Here is a 20,704-nt window from a genome sequence, read left to right on the forward strand (position 1 = left end):
ATGAAAATAAAGTTTAAGTGGACATTGGAGTTAGGTTGCTTTAGGTCTTTTGTTAGGCAATGGGCATTTGGAGTTAGGTTGTGGTTGACTAGTATTTTATTAAGCGCGTTCTCTCGTTGGTTGTGGCGTAGAAGCTTGGAGATAGAGGTTCCAGATCAGATACTGTTCACGTCGTCTAACCGGGGTCCAAATTCGAGGCGTTCCTACTGTGCCATGGCTGCTAAAATATTGAACTTCAAAAAATGGAGCTAGGTGCTTTACCATTGTTGAGCGAAGTATGTACAAATGACAATGGCGAAACTACAGAATTTGGCATATTTTCATAATCCTCCATATTTTAATAAAAAAATAATTTTATTCCGAAAATGTTGTAAAACACATCTTCCATGAACTCATTGACACTCTAACATCAGAGTTTTATACTACTTGTCTGAGTATCCTACCTCTTATATGGTTAAAGTGCAGGAAAAATATAGATGCATTCTTTAATGGATGAAATAAATTCCCCATATAAGTAAGCTATCAATCAACTTTACTTTTTGTTCGCAAATTTTACACTTGAATACTTAATAGAATCTTAATTTAGGAAAAACCTTATAATTAGAGAGTTTCAAAAATTTAAGAAATACTTTACTCTTACTTTTAAACTTAAAAAACACTTTATTCTAATTGGCAAATTTTTCATACAGTAGAATCATGGTAATTATTATTATTATTCATTAAAAAGCACTTATTCAATGCAATTTCATTGTCCTTAAATTTTAAAAATGTCCCATATTCAGTTCTGAAAGAAAGTAAATAAAACTATACATCCAATAAGGCACAGTTGCTTCGAAAAGAATTTAAAACAAAATTAATGGGAATTATGCCAATCTTAAACCTGTTTTGAAAATTACGTTTTTATAATACGAATGTAAATGTACTTATTTATCAAAGATTCTGTAGTTTATAGCGGTTGAACTCTTTTTAATGAGGTTTAAACTTGAATTTCTACCTTTGTATCAGCAAAGACTAAACAGCATTACTTTTCAAAGAATTTAAAAAAAAATTCCAGAATTGTTCTTCTTTATCAAAGTTTCATAACTTAGTTTTTAATATTTATTTTTGCGATTATATTAATTTAGAATAACAAATAAGAGTATTGTTTGGAGAACATATTCAGGTTTTTGAAGTTGTGTTCCCTAAATATTCTTTTGATGGTATTTCTAGACCTTGGGCAATAACTGTCAGTCATGTAGATCACTTTTGTAATATTTTTTTTTCTTTAAACGAGTTTATGTAGCTTCATTTTGAATCTATGTTGAATCAATTGAGAATGTTTATAAAACTATTTGCTTCGACTCTAGACAGGTTCAAATTAAACTTATAGAGCCATTTGACAGAAAAAAATTGTGTCTGTGTGAAAGAAACTTGAAATTAATTTCATTGAAAAAATAAATTATTGACAAAATATTGAATAAAAGTATGATAGAAATTAAGAAATCAATGCGCAATTGACAAAATCTTATAAATGTGTTCTATAGCGATTTCGAAATCAATTTAAAACAATTATGTGTTTTGAAATGGTTAGGCGAGAGGTTAATAAAAAAAGGTCCACAATACATTGTCTTTTAATCAGGTGCTGAGATTCTTTTTTGTCAACAAGTATTTAGATGTTTTAGTTTAAAAATAAGGGTAGTACAAATGAAAAATTGACGCTTACAGGATTTAAAAAAGAGTGCATCACAAACTGAAGATAGCTAAGTAACTAGATCACATGAGAGCATTTAAAGTGTATGTTAAGTCAAGTTAAAAATAATTTGTCCAGAACGAGTAACTCTTCTATTGCAACCAATAGTTATTTTTAGCGCCGCTATGGAATTTCTTCCTTCATTCAACGGAAATTCTTCCTTTATTGTGAGAGTATGGTGAGTGCTTGAACAGAGTTGTTACATCTAATATAAATGTACTCCATTCATGAAAACGTTTAGATCATTTGTTGTTTGTCCTAAATAGTGTCCGCAATAAACAAAAACCACTCAACAATAAATGACCCTAAAACACCAGCATTTAGCCTCTAAAAATCATACTACTGCTTACCGTTCTTTCCTGGACGCTTTAATCGTAACATGACTTTACATTCTGTTTAAATGCTCACATGCAAACAACGTATTCTATGATGCACTCCTTTTACCACAATTTGTAATTTGCGGTGCAATCATTGCTTTTTCTAGTCGCTGTTAGGACTATCCTCATTCTATTTGGGCAACCCTTGTACACTGATGTTCAAACTTAAGAGATTTAGTGATAACAAAATTTTTCGAATTTCATGATATCAACCTAACGAAACTTAAGATGACGGTATCAGAATAAATAAAGTTTTCAAATCTGGTGTCAAATACGTAAGCGTATGCTTGCGTATAAGTGAAGGGGATTAGTTCTGGAAAAAAGCTTTATAAGCACTCATAGAAAAATCCAATCTTGTTCGCTACATACATTGCAAATTTCCAGCTAATTTATTACGGCAATCTGCTAAATTCAATTAATAAATTAAAAATTTGTAACTACACATGTTTACACATTAGAAAAAGGTGATGAATCATGGGTAGTAACTCGAGTCAAAATTAATGTTACAATAATATTTTCAACGATTCTGTGTCCAACTTATGAAAAAAAAAATTCAAAATTCTGAATTTATCAAGAAAGGACTAGAAAAGGTCGGCAAAAAGCTACAGCTCCTAAGGAAGATCGTTTATTGTCCATTTTAACAAAGCGCAACAAGTTACAGCGTCTCAGCTCTTTCACGACTTATACAATTACATCAAACTTGCAAGTGTTACTGTTTTCAGATGGCTATAGGAGAGAGGGTCGTCTGGAAGAAGACCTGCTGTTTGAATTTGGCCACAATTGCAAATACAAAAGTGCAAAGAACATAGAGCATGTGAAGCATAGAGCATGAGAAAATGTTTTTATCACTGATGAGTCCCGCTTGAGCCGAACTCCTAATTCCTGAGATACTTTTATTTGTAGGGAAACATGATTCGCTATCAGTCCCACAATATTAAAAAAAATCGACTATTATGGTAACGGAAGAGTGACGGTCAGGGGGTGGCATAATTTTAAATGACCTTACAAGCCTTCATATCCGCAAGAGGAGCACTGTAACTGGTACGTAGTATAAAAACGATATCTGAGAAATGTCCAATTTCTTTTTTAATGGTGCAGTTGTCAGTGATTTCATTTTAATAGACCGCAAAGAGAGATTACGTAGAGTTCGTCTAAGCAACGATTTTTCTAGAATGGGAAGATGATAAGACACATGGATAGACCAACATGATCACCAGATCTGAACCTTATTGAGCATGTCTGGAATACTGTTAAGAGGGCAATTGGTATTAGTCACAACCCTCTTCCTTGAATCATCTACGTCTGAAAAACGCGAGAGATAAAAGATTAAATCTCACAAACAGCTGGCTGCAATTCCAATATGAAATCACATTGTGAGATGAGGACACTTGTAAAAAGGAAGCATGCCATCTATTAACCCATTTTTCTCCAAATTTTGGAACCACTGTTTTACGCATTGAAACTTCAATGATTGTAACGCTCTATCATGCATGTATAGCATAAATATTTAATGGTTATTTCTTTTTATTTCACTGAGGGGACGAAAGTCATGGGGTACCCCTTAATATCATGTCAGACCTCCTGCAGCACGAAGTAGCATGCGACTCATGCTACTTCGTGCACCTCCTGTAGTATGCAACTTAACGTTAGCATGCAACCTTCGTCGGACAACCTGTAGCATGCAACCTTCGTCGGACCTCCTGTAGCATGCAACTTAACGTTACATGGACTCAACAGGAGGTTAGAAGTCTCTTGCAAGAATATGCAGCCATGCAGTTATGCATGCAGCTTGTCCTTAATTACGAAAGTGTTGCGAGTGCAGAATTTTGTGCACGAACCGATCTCTTGATTATATCTAATGTCGGGTGATCTATGTGGCGAAATCATTCGCTAGAATTGTTCAGAAAAATTCCTCAAACCAGTTGCGAATAATTAACGCCCGGTGATAAGGCAAATTGTCATCCATGAAAATTCCATCATTGTTTGGGTACATAAAGTCCATGAATGATTTCAAGGGGTCACCAAGTAGCTGAAAATAACCAGTTCCCATCAATGATCGTTACAATCAGATCTTAGGACCAAGTCTATGCCATGAAGAAGCAGTTCACACCATTACGAAGAAACCACGAGATTGAACAACACCTTGTTGACACCTTGGGTCCATGGCTTCGTGGGGTCTACACGACACTCCAACTCTTCCATCTGCTCTGACCAGCTGAAATCGTGACTCATCTAACCAACCTACAGTTTTCCAGTCGTCTAGGGTCCAACCAATATAGTCATGAGCCCAGAAGAGGGTCTGAATGTGGTGTCGTGCTGTTAGTAAAGGTCCTCGAGTCAGTCTTCTGCCATATCCCATCACAGCTAAATTTCGCTGCACTGTCCTAACGGACACGTTTATTTGACACCCGCATACATGCTTGCTGTTATTTCACGTGATGTTACTTATCTGTTAACACTGACATTTCTACGCACACGTCAGCGGTCTCGGCCATTAAATGCAGGGATGGAATTTACGGTAAACGGATTTCACGGGAAAAAAAGCACTTGTACCTTGAGTGCTTGTACTTTTTACCGTGAATTTTTTATAGTGCACAATTTGGAACCTAGTTCCTCTTCATAAAATTTAAAATGTTTAAACGAAATTTTTAATCAATTTGAATATTCAACTTAACTAAAATTAACATTTACCACAGAACAGTATTTAAAAAAATTAGTCCAAAAATGAAACTAAAGTTTCTTTGAAAACTTTTATCAAGAAGTATATAAATAAGTAAAATATTTTACGTGTGTTTTCAGTTAAACTTTTGAAATAAACTAACTTTTACTGTCCTTGAGATTGAGCCATGCACTTAAAAAAAATAATATAGTTAAAAAAAACTTAAATAATTAAATTTGTTAAAAACTTGCAAACATGAAAAGTTGGGAGCAATAAATATAGTGTAAAACAAGTTAACCTGTGAAATCAGGAATTTAACATTAAGAAAGATTTTTAATCTGATCTGATGATCTAATTATTAATGAGAGTTATTAATCTAAATAAGCCACCAAGAAATTGAAGAACAATGTCCTATTTATAATTTATGAAATCATATTACTTCCAAGTAATCTCTTAAGATGAAACTCGGGTCTATAAGTATTCACAATATTTTTCAATTTAATAATTTAATAGCAGACACCTCGCAAACTTTTTCTTTTGCAAAATAGAATCATTGACGATGTTAATCAGTGCTGTGCGTGGAGCAGGAAAAGAGAAAGATTTATAAAAAATGCTAATTAAAAAATCCTTTCTTAATTATTGCGATACAACTTAATACCTTATTTTTACATCTTTACAAGTACAGGACTCTAGCTAAAAGAGCCCGATTTAGGGCTAATTTAAGACCCATATAAAAATACGAATAATTTTTTCAAAAATTCACATTACATCTAAATAGACTCTTGCTTTCTTAAATTCTATTCTCATAATTATGCAAAGAATTTTTTACAATTTCAGAAAAAAATATTTAAAGATTTAAACTGAAACTAGATAAATAAATGATAATAATTAGTAAATCTAAATAATCAGTACACTGTAAAGAACATTGTCCAAAATCAGCACAACACAACGACATTGACACAACGTCAGCACACTGTCCAGATCAAATTATAAGTAATGGCACTTTGAGTCCAGCATCCGTTAGAAATCCATATTATCGTAAAATACATCTTTATCGTAAAATATTATACCGTAATTTTTACTGTAATAATTTAATTCGAGGGATTTAGTTATTTTACTTGAACTATTACTGTAAAAATTATGGCTTTTATCCGTAACATGTTTCGGTAAAGACTTTTTATCCGTAAAAATGAATTTCGTGGATAGTTTTGGTACCCTGAATACCGGTACTTCATACCGTAATTTGGTCCGGAATTTTTTACAGTGCAGTTTCTTATTTTGTCGGTGAGAAAATATGAAACTAGTAAAGGAAAGTAGTTAAATTAGCAAAGGAACAATAAAGTAATTAGTCAAATAGTAAAAAAAAACTAGTTAGATTAGTAAAGAAGTTAAATTAGTAGAAACTATTAAGGATCAGTAAAGGAAAGTGAGTTGTTCAAAAAATAGATCTTAAAAATAAGGCAGTCAATTAACGTGACAAACGTACCACTAACGCAGCACTAACTACACCATAAACTGTATTTAATACGGCACTGATACCGTTATAGGTATTATAATATTTCTGGCAACCATAACGTTTTCCTTGAGCGTACTTTCCCAGAATAAAAATCAACTTGCATAATGGTCTACTTTTCAAGAGCTTGTAAACGTGAGATGAATATTGCTAGTATTCTCTTAATAAGCGTAACACTATCTCTTTTACCGTAAGAATGAATACAGATTACCAGACAGTTAACACCCTTACAAATAAAGGTCTAAGATTTCATTCTTTTTCTACATCCTTGTAAATTGTTTGCCTTTAGTAGCTTTCTACTGATAACAAAATTGATTTTTCAAGGTATAAAGCTGCAAATTTATTGCCTTGACTTATAGGTAAAGGTCAGCGATTACTTTCCAATGTTGAAGTGATGAAAAACCCATTCCGTTGGTCCACTTCATGAGTTTTGACTTCCTTAAAACTTACGTCATATGAAAGTGATAGCTTTTGGGTATAGTCTATAAAATTTTAAATCCAAATGCTTGAAAAATAGGGGCAGTGGATAGCTTTAGTGTGATGTCATCAAATTTTTTTTTAAAAAAAGAAATATATATTTGACAATAATGAAGAAGGTAAGGTTAACCATGATACAGGTTGTGAAATTTCTTTAACAAAATATTTCTTTTGACCCTTTGTTTCAAGTTGGCTTCTCTTAAATTATTTCGATCAACGGTGACAAATGATCCTTCAATATGAGAAAACAAGTTTTTTTATAATTTTATTCATCAATATTCTAAACAATATTCAAATTTACACTGTCATTTTGAAACATACCGTGGCGTTAAAGACTTGCCGTTTTACGTTTCGCTTTGGGTGACCTACGTCCGTGTTTATATAAATAAATCGGTAATTTGCGCTGCAATCATATATGATATAATAGGAAGTTAATGTTTTAAAATTAACAACAATACTATCATGCTAATGAATAATAACGTTAATTTTTATTTAAATTTACCTACAATACACAATTTTAGTTATTTCTATGTTTATTTATTACTGTCGTTGAGCAACCGACCCAATTTTTAGGTTTACGACTACCAATAATCAACTCTGTAACCTTGTACTGTAAAACCCAATCCAGAAGACAAGGGAATTCCTGGATCAAGTAATGGGAGAAATATGCCTTTATGTAGAGCTTTTTGATAGAACTAACCAGCATCTTCGTTGCATGAAGAGGAAAACTACGAAAACCTCCCATGCCGTTATTGCCGTCCCATGCCTCCCAAACGTTAGCCTGCCGGCAAGGAGACCCTAATCCGTGATCCGTCTATTATTGAGGATATTTTTGCGTCAGCGTTGTGGTCAGTGCTAGCCGGGTGTGGAATTCGTATCGACCAGCCATCGCTGGTATTTGAACCCGGTTCCCCTCGTTGGAAGGCGAACGCTTTCTCCGCTGAGCCACCAGGACTCTAGTTGTTCGACGTGCATAAACTCATAATTAAAAAACCTATTTCTCCGTGACTAAAAACTTTTATTTACGAGGATATTATGAAAATTAAAAACCTAATGTACTGATTTATTTGAGTTTTGATTTTTGATCAAAATTATGTTTATTAAAACCATGCTTATATTTATGGTATTTGTAAATGTTACACTCTTTTTTTTTGGATTAAAGAAAAAAGAGAGGAAGGGGCTAAATATTTTAAAATGAGAGAGGTAACAAAAGTTTAAAATAATCAGAGGAGCCTTTACCCATTTTGTTCTAAACATCTCTCATGTCTTTATTTTTTCAAAACGATTTTCATTTTATAAAAATTTGAAGTGCAATTATATTATATATTAAACCTTTAATTAGTTTTATTGTATAACATGTAATTGTTCATTCTCCTCAGTAAAGTCTCATGAAAAGAGAGTAGCAATTATAAGGCAATGCAATAAGAAAAGAAAGAAAAATATATTTAAAATGCAAATGAAGATATGATTTTATTATAATGGAGAACCTAGAATAAATCATTTTTATTTTATTTTACAGCTCAAACAAATTTTATTTAAAATTAATGTTCCACCAATTTTTGAAAATTGACAATAATGTTTTTGAGAAGGTATTCAGAGGTATAACACTTTACTCGAATAATGCCTCCATTCATCGGAATAACGCCTTGAACATTTTTTAAGTTCAGCTATAACTTTGAAACTGATTACTAGAGTCTGAAACTTTCTATACATGAAAGTAAAAACAGTTTACTCAAAATATTTACCGACAACCCAAAAAGAAATTAAAATTATTTTCTGCTTTTTTTTAAACTTATAGTTAATTAATTTTTTAAGACAAAAATTTTTTTCCACAAAATATTTTATGCCTAAATTCTTCCCTGGGTTTTTTTCAAATTGGAAAAAAAGAGCACGCATGAAATATGGTGTAACTGGGAAAAAATAAGGTTTAAGGCTCGTGTAAATTTAAACTTTTGAACATGATTAATTTATTCTTATTAGCTTATTTTGATGACCATAAAATATCGACAAACCATAATTAATGCCAGTAATGCTTAATTAAAGGCGGTATTAAAGGCTACTGGTATTGAACTTGTAAGAGTGAGAACATTACTATATCAATATAGGTGCCTAATATCGGTACTGTGTGGATAGTTTTTTTTAACACCCTTCGAAGCAGATAAGTACCCTAATATCACTAAACTACAACTCCATGGCATCTAAAACACAATCTTTATTTTAATTATTATTTGTTGTATATTCCGGTGCGACTTCATACTACTAGATTTACTATAAGTCAGTAATTCACAACTCCAAAAGAAATATTAACTATGCACATAGTAACATTTAAAATTTCAGATTCAGAATTTCACTTATTTTTCCCATAGCTTAATAAATAACTTTAAATTTATTTTTTTAGATCCAATTGAGTTCCCGTTATTTAAGTTTTTAGAAGCACTCCTTTAAGGAATCAATGCAAGAAACACGTGAGAAAACCAGAGATAAATAATTCATAAAAGCGTACGATAAAATTCATTTCTGATTGATTAGAAGTGCAAGCTGGCAAATCCTACATATTAATAAATATTTTATTTTATGTTATAACCGGCGTTGAACAGCTGACTCAATCTTGAGTTTACGTCTATCACTGTTCAACTCCGTAACCTCGTAGTTTTGAGCTCAACCAAAAAAGACAAAGGAAGTCCTGGATCAAGCAGTGGGACAAACTAGTAATTGAAGTGGATTTTTCATTGAATTAACCCTCATTTGAGTTACACAAAGAGGAAAATCCTCATGGCTAGCTAGATGGCAAAAGGATTATAATCCATGATCCGTACACCACTTAGGATATTTTATGTCAGAGCAAGGGAGCAGAATTCGTATCAAGCAGTCACATTTGTTATTCAAACCTGGTCACCTTATTTGAAGGCGAACGCTCTCTCCTCTGAGTCACCGCTTGGCTATTAAATATTTATCAAATTCAATGGAAAACTCTTTCTTTGGTACCGGTATTTGGTACCGGTCAAATTTGGTATGTAGTGAGAGAACCGGTGGGTGGAGAGAGTTTTATGGTAGACAATTAGTTACTTTGAAAGTATAAACACCAGATTTTATGTTTAATAATGTAAATAATGAATAAGATTGTACAAGAGTCATGTATACACACGTAAATATATAAAAATCTTGCTTTATTTATAAAGATAAGGCTTACTTATAGTTAGTCATCATAAACATTTTATGTTGTCATGCGTATCAGCACTATTTTACCCCCCCCCCTCCAAAATCCTTTTTTATATAATCAATTCGGGTATAAGATATACACAGAAAATAGCATAAATTATATTTTATGTTAATTTATGTGTATGTTTCTTTACTGGCTATTATTGTCTAGTTATTGAGACATGCTTTTTTTCTCAAGTATTTCTAAATCGTTTAATATTCCCAAAAATTTCAAAAAAAGATACAAATATACCAATTATGAAATGATTTAAGATTACTACATTTTGTTTAATAATAAGGGCAATTAACAACTGAGTAAAATAATCTGAATGTCGTTATTATTTGCTCTATTTTTTTGAAAGTTATGTTACAAATGTTTGGTGATTTATAAAACTTTTTCTAAAAACCGTCAGGAATTTTTTTGCGTATTTATTCAGCATCATAATGACTATGCTTTTCACGGTTGAAACCAAATTAAATTCAGGAACACTGAAAAAAACAAAAAACAAATGTAATATTACACTTGCCATTTTTACTATAGATCTTTTATTAAAAACTAGTAGAAATAAAAATTTCTTTGTTGAACAAAAAAGAAGAAAAAAAAGAAACCTACAAGGAGCAAAGATTAGTTGAAAAATTTTAAATTGTTGCTTAAGAAACACATATCTTTTGAAAGTAAAAATTATTCATTTCGTAATTTCGAAAACAAACCTTATGTACTATGTTGCCTATAGTTAAATAATACCGGTAAAAGCATTACATTTTTAATTATCAAAATCTTTTCAATCATCAAAAATATTTTTAATCATCACTACTATTTTTAAAATTTAATCATTTATATAAAATTTCGTCTACTTTCACAGTTATAAAAATAAATAACTTTTTCAGATCATTATATTAGAACAAATAATTTTTTCCTTGTTTCAGTGTAAAAATACAATAAATTTTAATTGGATATAATTTATATCGGATATATTCAATAAATTGAAATTAAATTTAATAGTAAATGAAAATATTTATCTTTAAACTTAATTGTCTCCGTCTTTCTCACTATAAAGAGTTATAATTTTTGGGTCATTTAATTACGATAAAAATTTCATTAATCTAAAATAGCAACTTATTTAATAAATAAAAATTATTAAAAAATGATAATATGAAAAAGGGTTTATAAAAATGTTTTGGTTAAACGTATTCTAAAGGTAACAACTTGTGTTAAAAACATAAGTGTTTTATCTAAGATTTGTGATTCTTGTCCAATTCAACAGAAAGTAGAGAATTAAATTTTTTTTCAAAGAAGTAGCCTATAGATAAACAAAGCAAATAATTTATTCTGTTTCTTAAAAAAAGTGAACAACGAGACATGCGTAAACATAAAATATGTTACTTGTATATTAATTAATTACCTTCAGGTTGTTTTGTATCTTTGTTATCTATTTTTTAAAAGGATCACGTATGTAAATGTCGCCGAAAGAGCGTAAAAGATTTAATAAACCACATATTTCACGAGTGTTTTATGATATATCTGTCCCACGTAAAAAAAAAGTAGACGTAAAAAGTCTTAAGTAGATGATTTTTATATTACTTTAATATTGTTAATCATTTTTAACTCACAAATAAACTTAATTTTTTGCGCTTAAATCATGAAAATATTATGATAAGACTGACACGAAGCAATAATTTTCCTTATTAGCAATAAAATAAATTTCTTTTAGCATTCATTATTTTTTTCCATTCGAACACAATTGATAAATAAAATAAGTATAGAAACTTACAGTTAGTTTACTTCGATCATTTACAAATAAATTTCTTTTATTATCCGATGGTTTTTGCAAAGAATGTGATTTTCTATTAATCTTTAATTTTATTTTCTATCATCGACTGTAAATGTCTTTTAGTACACTATAAAAAAAATTTGTTGTATAGTCAGAGTTATCACTTTTTTTGATTTTGAGGTTAACTAATATTTTTTACAGTGCACATAGTCATGCTTTTATTTATTTTTTTCGCTTTCATGGTTTTATATATTTATTATTAATTTTCTGTTTGTTTACTGACAACACATATTTTCATGCTCATTAGATTCAATTTATGGCTTCATTGCAAAGGCATATCGTTTAAAAGAGTAGCCCATTTTTAATAATATATTTGCACTAACTCTTTGAAACAATTGTTATTTTGTTAATTTTATGTAACTTTTGCACCCTAACCAAAAATTCTGCATTTAAAAATTTATTTAGTTTACCTGAATACCAAAAATGGTTTTAAATTTTTTTTCAGTGTATTGAATAATATCGCCTTATAAAAATTATCACAAAATAATAAAATAATATAAATAATATAAAAATTATTAAAAAATGACTTTTTAAGGACATTAGAAAGTTATGTATTTTTAAGCAAATACTTATTGAGCATAAAAATAACGTCGCTTCAAACTTTTATACACGTATAATATCATTCTATTTTCTACAACCAAATTATTTTAATTGCATATCAGGTAAATATTTGATAACCTGTTAATTAAACTCTAGTAAAAATTCATTTTCAATGAGTAAAGTAGATAGCTAATGGATTTTCTGTTAGAACATTTTAAAATAATTTGATTTTTATGAATCAAGATATTGTCCAATTCATAAATACAATTTTCAAATTGAAAAATTTAGTTTTTATCTTTAATATGTTGAAATATTTCTAGCAGTTTGGTTTATTTTGAATTTTTGGGAAATATTTTTTAATATAATTGTTAAGTTTTGGGTTATTTAAACTATACACTATGCAGAAATATCATAAATATATTAGGTGTCTTGATTTAGTTTTGTGATATTTAAGAAAATGTGTGATGGAAAAACATTCATTTTTTTATGTTAAAAGCAACCGAAGATTAATTTTTGAGTTATAAAATAAATTTATTTTTGCATTCGTTGTTATTATAATTGCCAAAAAAGTTTTTCATTAATTATTTATAAATTTGCTTACTTTATGGGCTTAATATCAACTAAGTAAATAGTTACTAAAGTCAAAAAGTCTTGATTTATGTGATTCTCTCATCTTATGATTTAAAAAAAAACTCGAAAATATGTATTTAAAGTTTAAAAACAATTTTTGAGAACAAAAAGGCTTCTTCATACGATTTTAAGAGTGAAAAAGATATAAAGAATAAATAATTCAGATAAACAATTTATGTTAATATTCTCTATCAGGGAGTTTGCGCTTTGTAACACTGCTTATGCAAAAACCTGTGCAAAAATACTCCATTTTTGTACAAAATTTTAGTGTCAACCTGAATATAATCTAACAGCTTTTTCATGTCATTAATTTTTTTTTCATTTATTGTGCACTTGGGTATTTTATTATTTAGTCTAACAATTCAGTAGAGAATGTTATAAATTCTTTCCTCTTGCTTATAAGTCAAAAATATTCGTTAAATAACTGATAGAAAAGTTTTCTATTATTACTATTATCAGCTTGTTTTCTAATCAAATGTCATAAAGTTTGCGAATAGAACTATGAAAACACTTTCTAAGGTGCAAAAAAAGCTGTCTTTCTTTTTGTAAAATAAAATGAATTTGAAATAATTGATTGCAGTATTAAAACAATTTATGCCATTGAAATTTTTTTAATATTTTGAAAATATTTAAAATTCAAGTTAAATCATAGAATTTAATAAATTAACGGATTAAGCTCTTAAAACTTTCCTTGTATAAAAATTAATATAAAAGCTTATAAAGGTTAGATAATTTATTTATTGCTAAAATAATCTTAAATTGGCTGTACTCTTCAAATTATTTGAACTCATAAGTTTCACTTAAATGTTTTCTAATAATTAAAACTGATTTACTTCATAAAAAATTATTTTGTTATTATGTAAAAAAAGGGTAAAGTTTTATACTTATTCTGCAAATGCTTAAAATTTAAGTTTACCAGCATTCACTAGGCTGTTACAGATTTTAGAGCGATTTTTTTCCCTTCAAATTATCATTAAAATTGTCCGCAACATTACTATGGTACTAAGTTGAGCCAGAGTATCGAACTTCTTAAACTTAATTACGTGATATAGTATGGTTCAATTTAGCACTCTATTTACTTTGCAATAAATTACGGTTTAAGGTTACGGTCTACGATTAAATTACGGTTGATATTAGGGATTCACTGCACTGTTAAAAATTTACCGGAAAAAATTGTTAAATAACAATTTATTGAATTGACATTTTACCATATTCAAACAAAATAGTCAAATAACCATAAAAATAGTATTCAACCTGTTAACTGAGAGAAAAACCGTTTATTAACTATTTTTATCTAATACGGTTAAACAACCAGAATTTTATCGCACTAACTAAGTCCACCTAATGAGGAAACTAAATTTCTTGCAGTTGGGTATATATTATAACCGTATGGGCTAATTTGTCAATCTCATGACCAACAGAACAGGGGTTCGAGTCTCAGCGTTGTCACCACAATATTTCCTCGTTCCCTTCGACACTGTTCCTTCAAAGTCCGTTAAATTTCTTTTTTATGGTTTTGAAACTATACTGGTTGTAAATGGTTAACCATATTAGTTGTAAATGGTTTCAAACCCGTAAAGATTAAATTGTTCTTTAGCAATGTTTTGGAGGGCAAACCATTGCCGGTTATTTTACCGTAATTTTAAAATGAAAATTTTAACAGTGTATGGAGCAATTTTTCTGAATGTGTTATCCCTTGTAAGGTTTTCATTTTATTTTCTGTCTCTATATTAAAATGGTCATAGTTTCTAAGCCTCGACTTCTTTTTTCCTTCCAGGTACAAGGAAGTGTTAACATTCTAGGAAAGTGTGGAATTACCAAGCCGCCATAACGGATTCCTCGAGCTTTGAGGGGTGGCCTTTCCCTTTCCTTCTCTTCTCCTCTGACCTTAATCCCTGGTCCAATGCATTTCTTCCTCCCTTTCTGGATCCTCACAACCTCATTGGTATTGTTATGGGTTGAAAGTGCAATCTCATCACCTGTCAACAATAACAAAGTAAGTTACAATGACTTTTCAGTGAATGCATATCAGTCCATGTCTTTTTGAATAACATTCAACAATGAAGAATAGCAAGATGAGTACTTATGGCAGATTTGTATTAATGACTTGAATATATGTGGATAAAAAACGCCGTTTCCCTTTGTTCCGTTCATTTTTACGTACTTTGATGGATTAAATCTTTAATTTTATGTGATAATGTTGCATAACTTGATCTAATTTTTTTTGAATAGCTATCTCTTATTACAAACCAATCTGTCTTTCGTTATGAACTCACATTGCTTTTTATTATGTGATTCAGATTTTAATAGGAATTATTACCGTGAGAAAAACATGAGGGTAATAAAAAGTGCAATAAAACTAGTACTCTTATCCTCATTACTTGGTTAAGAAATGGCATACCATCAAGTTTTATTTATGACAAACAGCCGATTACCTTGTAAAATGAAATAATATGTACAGACTCGTCTAATATTGTCTTCATTAAAATAATCTTAGTGACTGCCAACACAAATAACGTTCCCTATTCGGATTTTTTTCAGGATTTATTTTACAAATATTTCGGATAATAAGTGATTAGGATTTTTTTTTTCTTCGGGAATCGTTACCGTGTGAAAAACACGAGTAAAAGGAAACTAGAACGAGTCTCAAGTAATATTCATGACTTGATTTGAAAATGACGCATCACCAGACTTTGTTTTTAGTTGTACTTAATATTGTCTCGCAATGTATTGCTATCTTACATCCAATGTATAGCTATCCTACATCCAATGTATAGCTATCCTCCATCCAATGTATAGCTATTCTACATCCAATTTATCCTATCCAATGTAGTTTATCCTACTTAATCCTATTTAGTATCAATTTTTTATCCTTCATATGAAGGGTAATATAAAGTGAAAGGGGAATTTTTTTTACTGGAGTGCGGTGACTTCGCGGTGGTAAGGGGGAGGATGTCACAGTTCAGACGATTTCATTTTAAATCCACATTGAAAACAAAAGGTTTTTTGCATACTAGCAAAGTTATTGTAATCCTACAAAAATCTGGGTATCTTACATATCTCAGTTTTATAATTATTGATGTAATGCAAATTCATAAAGATTACCTATATTTTCTTTTTATTATAATTATAAAGTTTTCTGAGTAAAAAATTAACCAACATCAACGCAGGAACTATAACTTTCAAGAAATAAATTTAAATATATCCGAAAGAAACTATGATTTATTCAGACAGTTCCGTATCAAAAATCGTTGTTGTAGTGAGTTCCAACTAGTATAGAAAGGAAAATATATTTGCTAGCATTTTTGAAAAAGTAGCTGTATTTTCAACTATTAAAATATGGTTAACTTTTGTATTAGAAGCATCAATAGGGAATTGCAATGAAATACATTCAGTAAAATTCTTCTTTTGGTAAAAAATTGTTCTGAATAAAATATACTTTTATTATTTTGAACAGCAACAAACACAGTTATCTCTAATTATACAAGAGTTGTTCAAAAAATGGCTAATTTAATACGACTTATAATAAATATATTTTTTAAGAGTAGAAACTAAGAATTTTTTATTCCTCTAATGCTCTTATCATTTAACAAATTCATAACGAAATGGAATTTTTTTTCGCTCAAAAAAATGAACCATTTTATGTTAAAAAAAGACTAACTTACTAATTTATTTATCAAAAAAATTATTAATTCGGTATATGTAACAAACAAAAAAATGGGCATTTTTATAAGTATTAAATTTTTGCCACGTTCCTCAAGGATTTCAAAATTAGAAATGTGGGTTATTTCATTATCAGTATTCGTTCTCATGTTAGCTTTCACTTTAAAGGAAGTGGAAAAACTGGTTGCCTCTTCCTTCCCGGCATTAGCCCCCAAGTAAATAAGTCAGAAAAGCGATAAGAAGCACTTTCACTGAAAAAAAAAAGAACTTTCCCTTTCTGAACCCCTAAGAAATTCCACTTATCGAAGAAAAAAGAGATACAAGAATTTCAATAAAATGTAGCTGCATGAACTAAATATTAGTTTGGTGGAATAAATTATTTACGCTATCACTTGTTTCTTAACTACTTTTATGACCTTATTTCGCAGATTTAATAAGCTTAAATCACATCGAATTAAAATGTTTATTTTTAATTTCGCAATTTTTTAGATTGTGAATATTTGATATCATCAACTAAACTTATTCAGTTATTTTTTGCTATTATGTTTCAGACGAAAATAGGCTTATTTAAGTAAAATGTATGTTAAATAAAAAGTTTGATTGATAAATTCTATAAAAAAAAACTTCATAGATTTTATAATCGATGCAACAATTTAAAACATTGCCTTAGAGGAGAATGCTTTGTTCACGTAACATCATATCTGCTTCAATTTATCTAATCTGACTTCAAGATAGAAATTAGATTTTTAAAGCAATGTAATTAACAAACGTCAGAAGAATTAACTTTTTCTGCTCAGACAAATTTTTTTAAATTCTATTTTTAAATGAATTGTATTTAATGCTCTAGTTCAAATGAATTTTTACATAACTTTCAACAGCGTTTCGTTAAATAAAATTTTGTTCAATGTTGAGATGCTTATAATTAATAAGAGATTAATGTACAGGCAAAATATCACTTTAATGTAGAATTCAAGTTTTATTAATAATATTTTTGAACTCAAATATAAAAGAATCTTAATTAAGTACTCGAGAAATTAAACATATAAATCATATGATTCAATTTTAATGAATGTCAAATATTAAGTTTGTTTTGAAAATGACAATAATTTATTATTATAATCTAATTTGTTCCAATTCAATAGTATCTTAAAAAGAGATTTGTCATACAAACTTAAAAACATAAAAATTGAGAAGGAAAAAAAATAGAGAAATCACATTTCGAATAAAATTTATGTTATTCGTTATTTATGCAACGCAATGTATACATTTCATCCCCACATACAATACGTAAAAAAATAAAGGGACTCCCCTAAATAACTTTGATCTAATGATCGGATCTTCACGTTTTAGGACTCAATCTTACTGGTTCGAGGGGGTGACCTCAAATATGCTAATTAATTGGTGTAGATGATAATTTAAAGTTACGGAATCAGACACAAAAACATATTTCTATGAATAAACATACTTTTTCTTCAGCGGATTTGGATTTTTGATAAACAAATCCTCAGGGATAGCCGCAATCTACGAAATATCGTCCTCATAGTTTGGTCAGAAGATCGGTTTAAAACTTGAACTCCTTAATTTTAACTTCACTTTTTGCGTATTTGACCATATCTCGAGATTTTCAAGTGAATTGGAAAAGTTTTGTGCATAATTATAAAATTTGGGTATCCTAGGATAATTTCATGCAAAATATAACTTTCAGTAAATATTTAGTGTGTTTTTTATTATTTTATTTATTAACAGTAGAAAAAATTTCGAACTGTAAAGTATAAAATTTTTACATCGTTTTAGAGACCGCAATTTTATATGGCGAAATTCATGTTCTTATAAATCATTTTTACTCTTTCTTCTAAAGCATGCTTTTTATTCTATGATCAAAAAAGAAGAAGAAATCCTCTAAATTCAAGGTTGTTTTTCTATGTTCAAATAAGCAATTCATACACTAGATAGAATTTTTGTGTAGACAAAGTATCCCTGTAATGAAAATTCAAGTATAAGGCAAAAAAGTTTTCGAATTCTTGAGCAAAAGAAACTAATGCAAAAAACATTGAAATTAAACGTATAAATCAAATGCCAGCTATCAGTTTCTCAAAATGGCAAAATTTTTTGGTGTCTCTAATCCTATTCGTTCCAACTCAATAGAATCTTAAAGAGAGGTTTGTCACACAACCACAACATTTAGAAGAAAAAAAAGTATAAAATTGTCACCTTTTCAACTAAAATTTATACCTTTCGTAATTTATGTAACGCAATGTTTCTATTTCATCCCCAGGTGCGTCTGACGCATAATTTATCTTCTTCACTTTAGAGCGTTATTTAATGCCTCAAACGAGCATTCAAGCTTGAAAGTGAATTCACGCATGATCATTTTTGACTAAAATGACATGACTAATGCAGATCGCAAACCTTGTTGAAAGCAATATGGAGGAATAAAAAATATAAGGCCGACGGGCGAGAGTTTGGAATGACTTCCAGTCAAAATTGATGTCAAGAGGTCGTTTATACTTCGATACCTGAATGTTCAATTTTATTTGATTTTATAAAAGTTATCCATCTCTACGCATTGTATCGCTTACAAAAAAATTAAATTTACATAACACTGTTCGAATTTCCCTTCTGGAATTACGGTAAAATGACCGACAGCAGTCTATCTATTAGATTAACCTCAAAGTTTATGGTTAGGAACATTTTTTTTTTTAACTTTAAGGTCTTGAAACCGTTTACAACTCGTACAGTTAAAAAATCGTTTGAATGCAAAAATATGCGGTTTTGTAACCATTTAGTTTATCACAGTTTTTAAACCATAAAAATAAAATTTAAACAGATGTTGGAGCTATGTCGGAGCTGCGCTATTTATGCGTAATTGATAGTTTCTTTTTCTAATTCACAGATCGGAGATCGGGTCACAGATTGAAGAATGCAGGATACTAGAAATCCTTCATGTATTAAGAAAATAGAGGAAATATTATAGTATCAACGCTGGGATTTGAACCTCTGTTCAGCTGGTCATGAGATTGATCGATTAGCCCTCTCGGTGACACTATGTACCAAGCTGCTCGAACCAAAATGGCTTTATAAGGTTAGCCTAGTTGGCGCAATCGAATTCTGCTTGTTTAACCGTATTGAGAAAAGAACAATCAATAAATGTTTTTTCTTACACTTAACAGTTTGAATATCATCATTTCTATGGTTATTCGACTGTTTTCGTTGAATGTGGTAAAATAACACAAATTACTATTTGACCATTAAATAATTTGACCATTAATAAATTACTATTTGACCATTTTTACCGAAAAATTTCTAGTAGTATAGCATAAATATTGAAATTGTAGATTATTCGCTATTTTTAAACTTACTTTTACTTTACGAGTTAAAAATTAAACCTTGATATAGCGTTAGTTTAAACCATATTGTCGTACTTTATAAACTTTAAAATACGATACTGCTGTATCATTTGAATTGGAAAAAATAATAACGGTTCATTTTCGTAAAGTTGCCGCACTTTTTCATATTATTATGGTTCAAGCATCTAATTGATTTTCGTGCATGGTTTTCTTTTCCGTACATCAAATCGAATTTCAGAATGTTTTATACCATAGATTTACGTTGAGTGAGAGAAATCTCTGAAGTAATAAAGGCACTTGAAAATAGTTATATAATATAAAGAAATCTCGATATTACTGAAATTATAAGACATTTTTTTATCGTTCGTTCTCTTTAGATATCGTTAATGTGCAATTTTGCCAAATTTATTTATTTTTCAAATCAGAACCAGAGGGGTAGGTAGAGTTTACAGCACTTTGGGACAAACACAGTTTTTGCACAGCTTCGCATTAGTGAGGGAGGTACTTTTCGGAACCACTTCAAAATCATTATCTGAACTGTAGTTGCCCAGGGGATAGAGCGTTTGCCTTCCAATGAGGTGAACTGGGTTCGAATCCCAGCGATGACTGGTCGCTACAAATTCCGCACCCGGCTCGCACTGACCACAGTGCTGACGTATAATATCCTCAGTGGTGGATGGATCAGGGGTTAGAGTCCCCTTGCCGTTAGCCTAACCATGGGAGGTTTTCGTGCTTTACC

The 20,704-nt window shown here is 29.9% G+C and overlaps 1 protein-coding gene across 2 annotated transcripts in view; it reads left to right on the forward strand.

Annotated features, from left to right (window-relative positions):
- Nucleotides 1-20,704, forward strand: part of LOC107454008 (A disintegrin and metalloproteinase with thrombospondin motifs like) — a 218,042-nt gene that overhangs the window by 76,247 nt on the left and 121,091 nt on the right. For both annotated transcript variants that reach the window (XM_043046467.3, XM_043046466.3), the window contains exon 2: nt 14,733-14,951. In XM_043046467.3, the coding sequence (XP_042902401.2) occupies nt 14,859-14,951 (93 nt within the window). In that variant the 5' untranslated portion in view covers nt 14,733-14,858. The remainder of the gene's footprint in view (nt 1-14,732; nt 14,952-20,704) is intronic.

Source organism: Parasteatoda tepidariorum, chromosome 8 (assembly GCF_982258835.1).
Source record: "Parasteatoda tepidariorum strain Cologne lab strain chromosome 8, Ptep-v5.0, whole genome shotgun sequence".
NCBI lineage: Eukaryota > Metazoa > Arthropoda > Arachnida > Araneae > Theridiidae > Parasteatoda > Parasteatoda tepidariorum.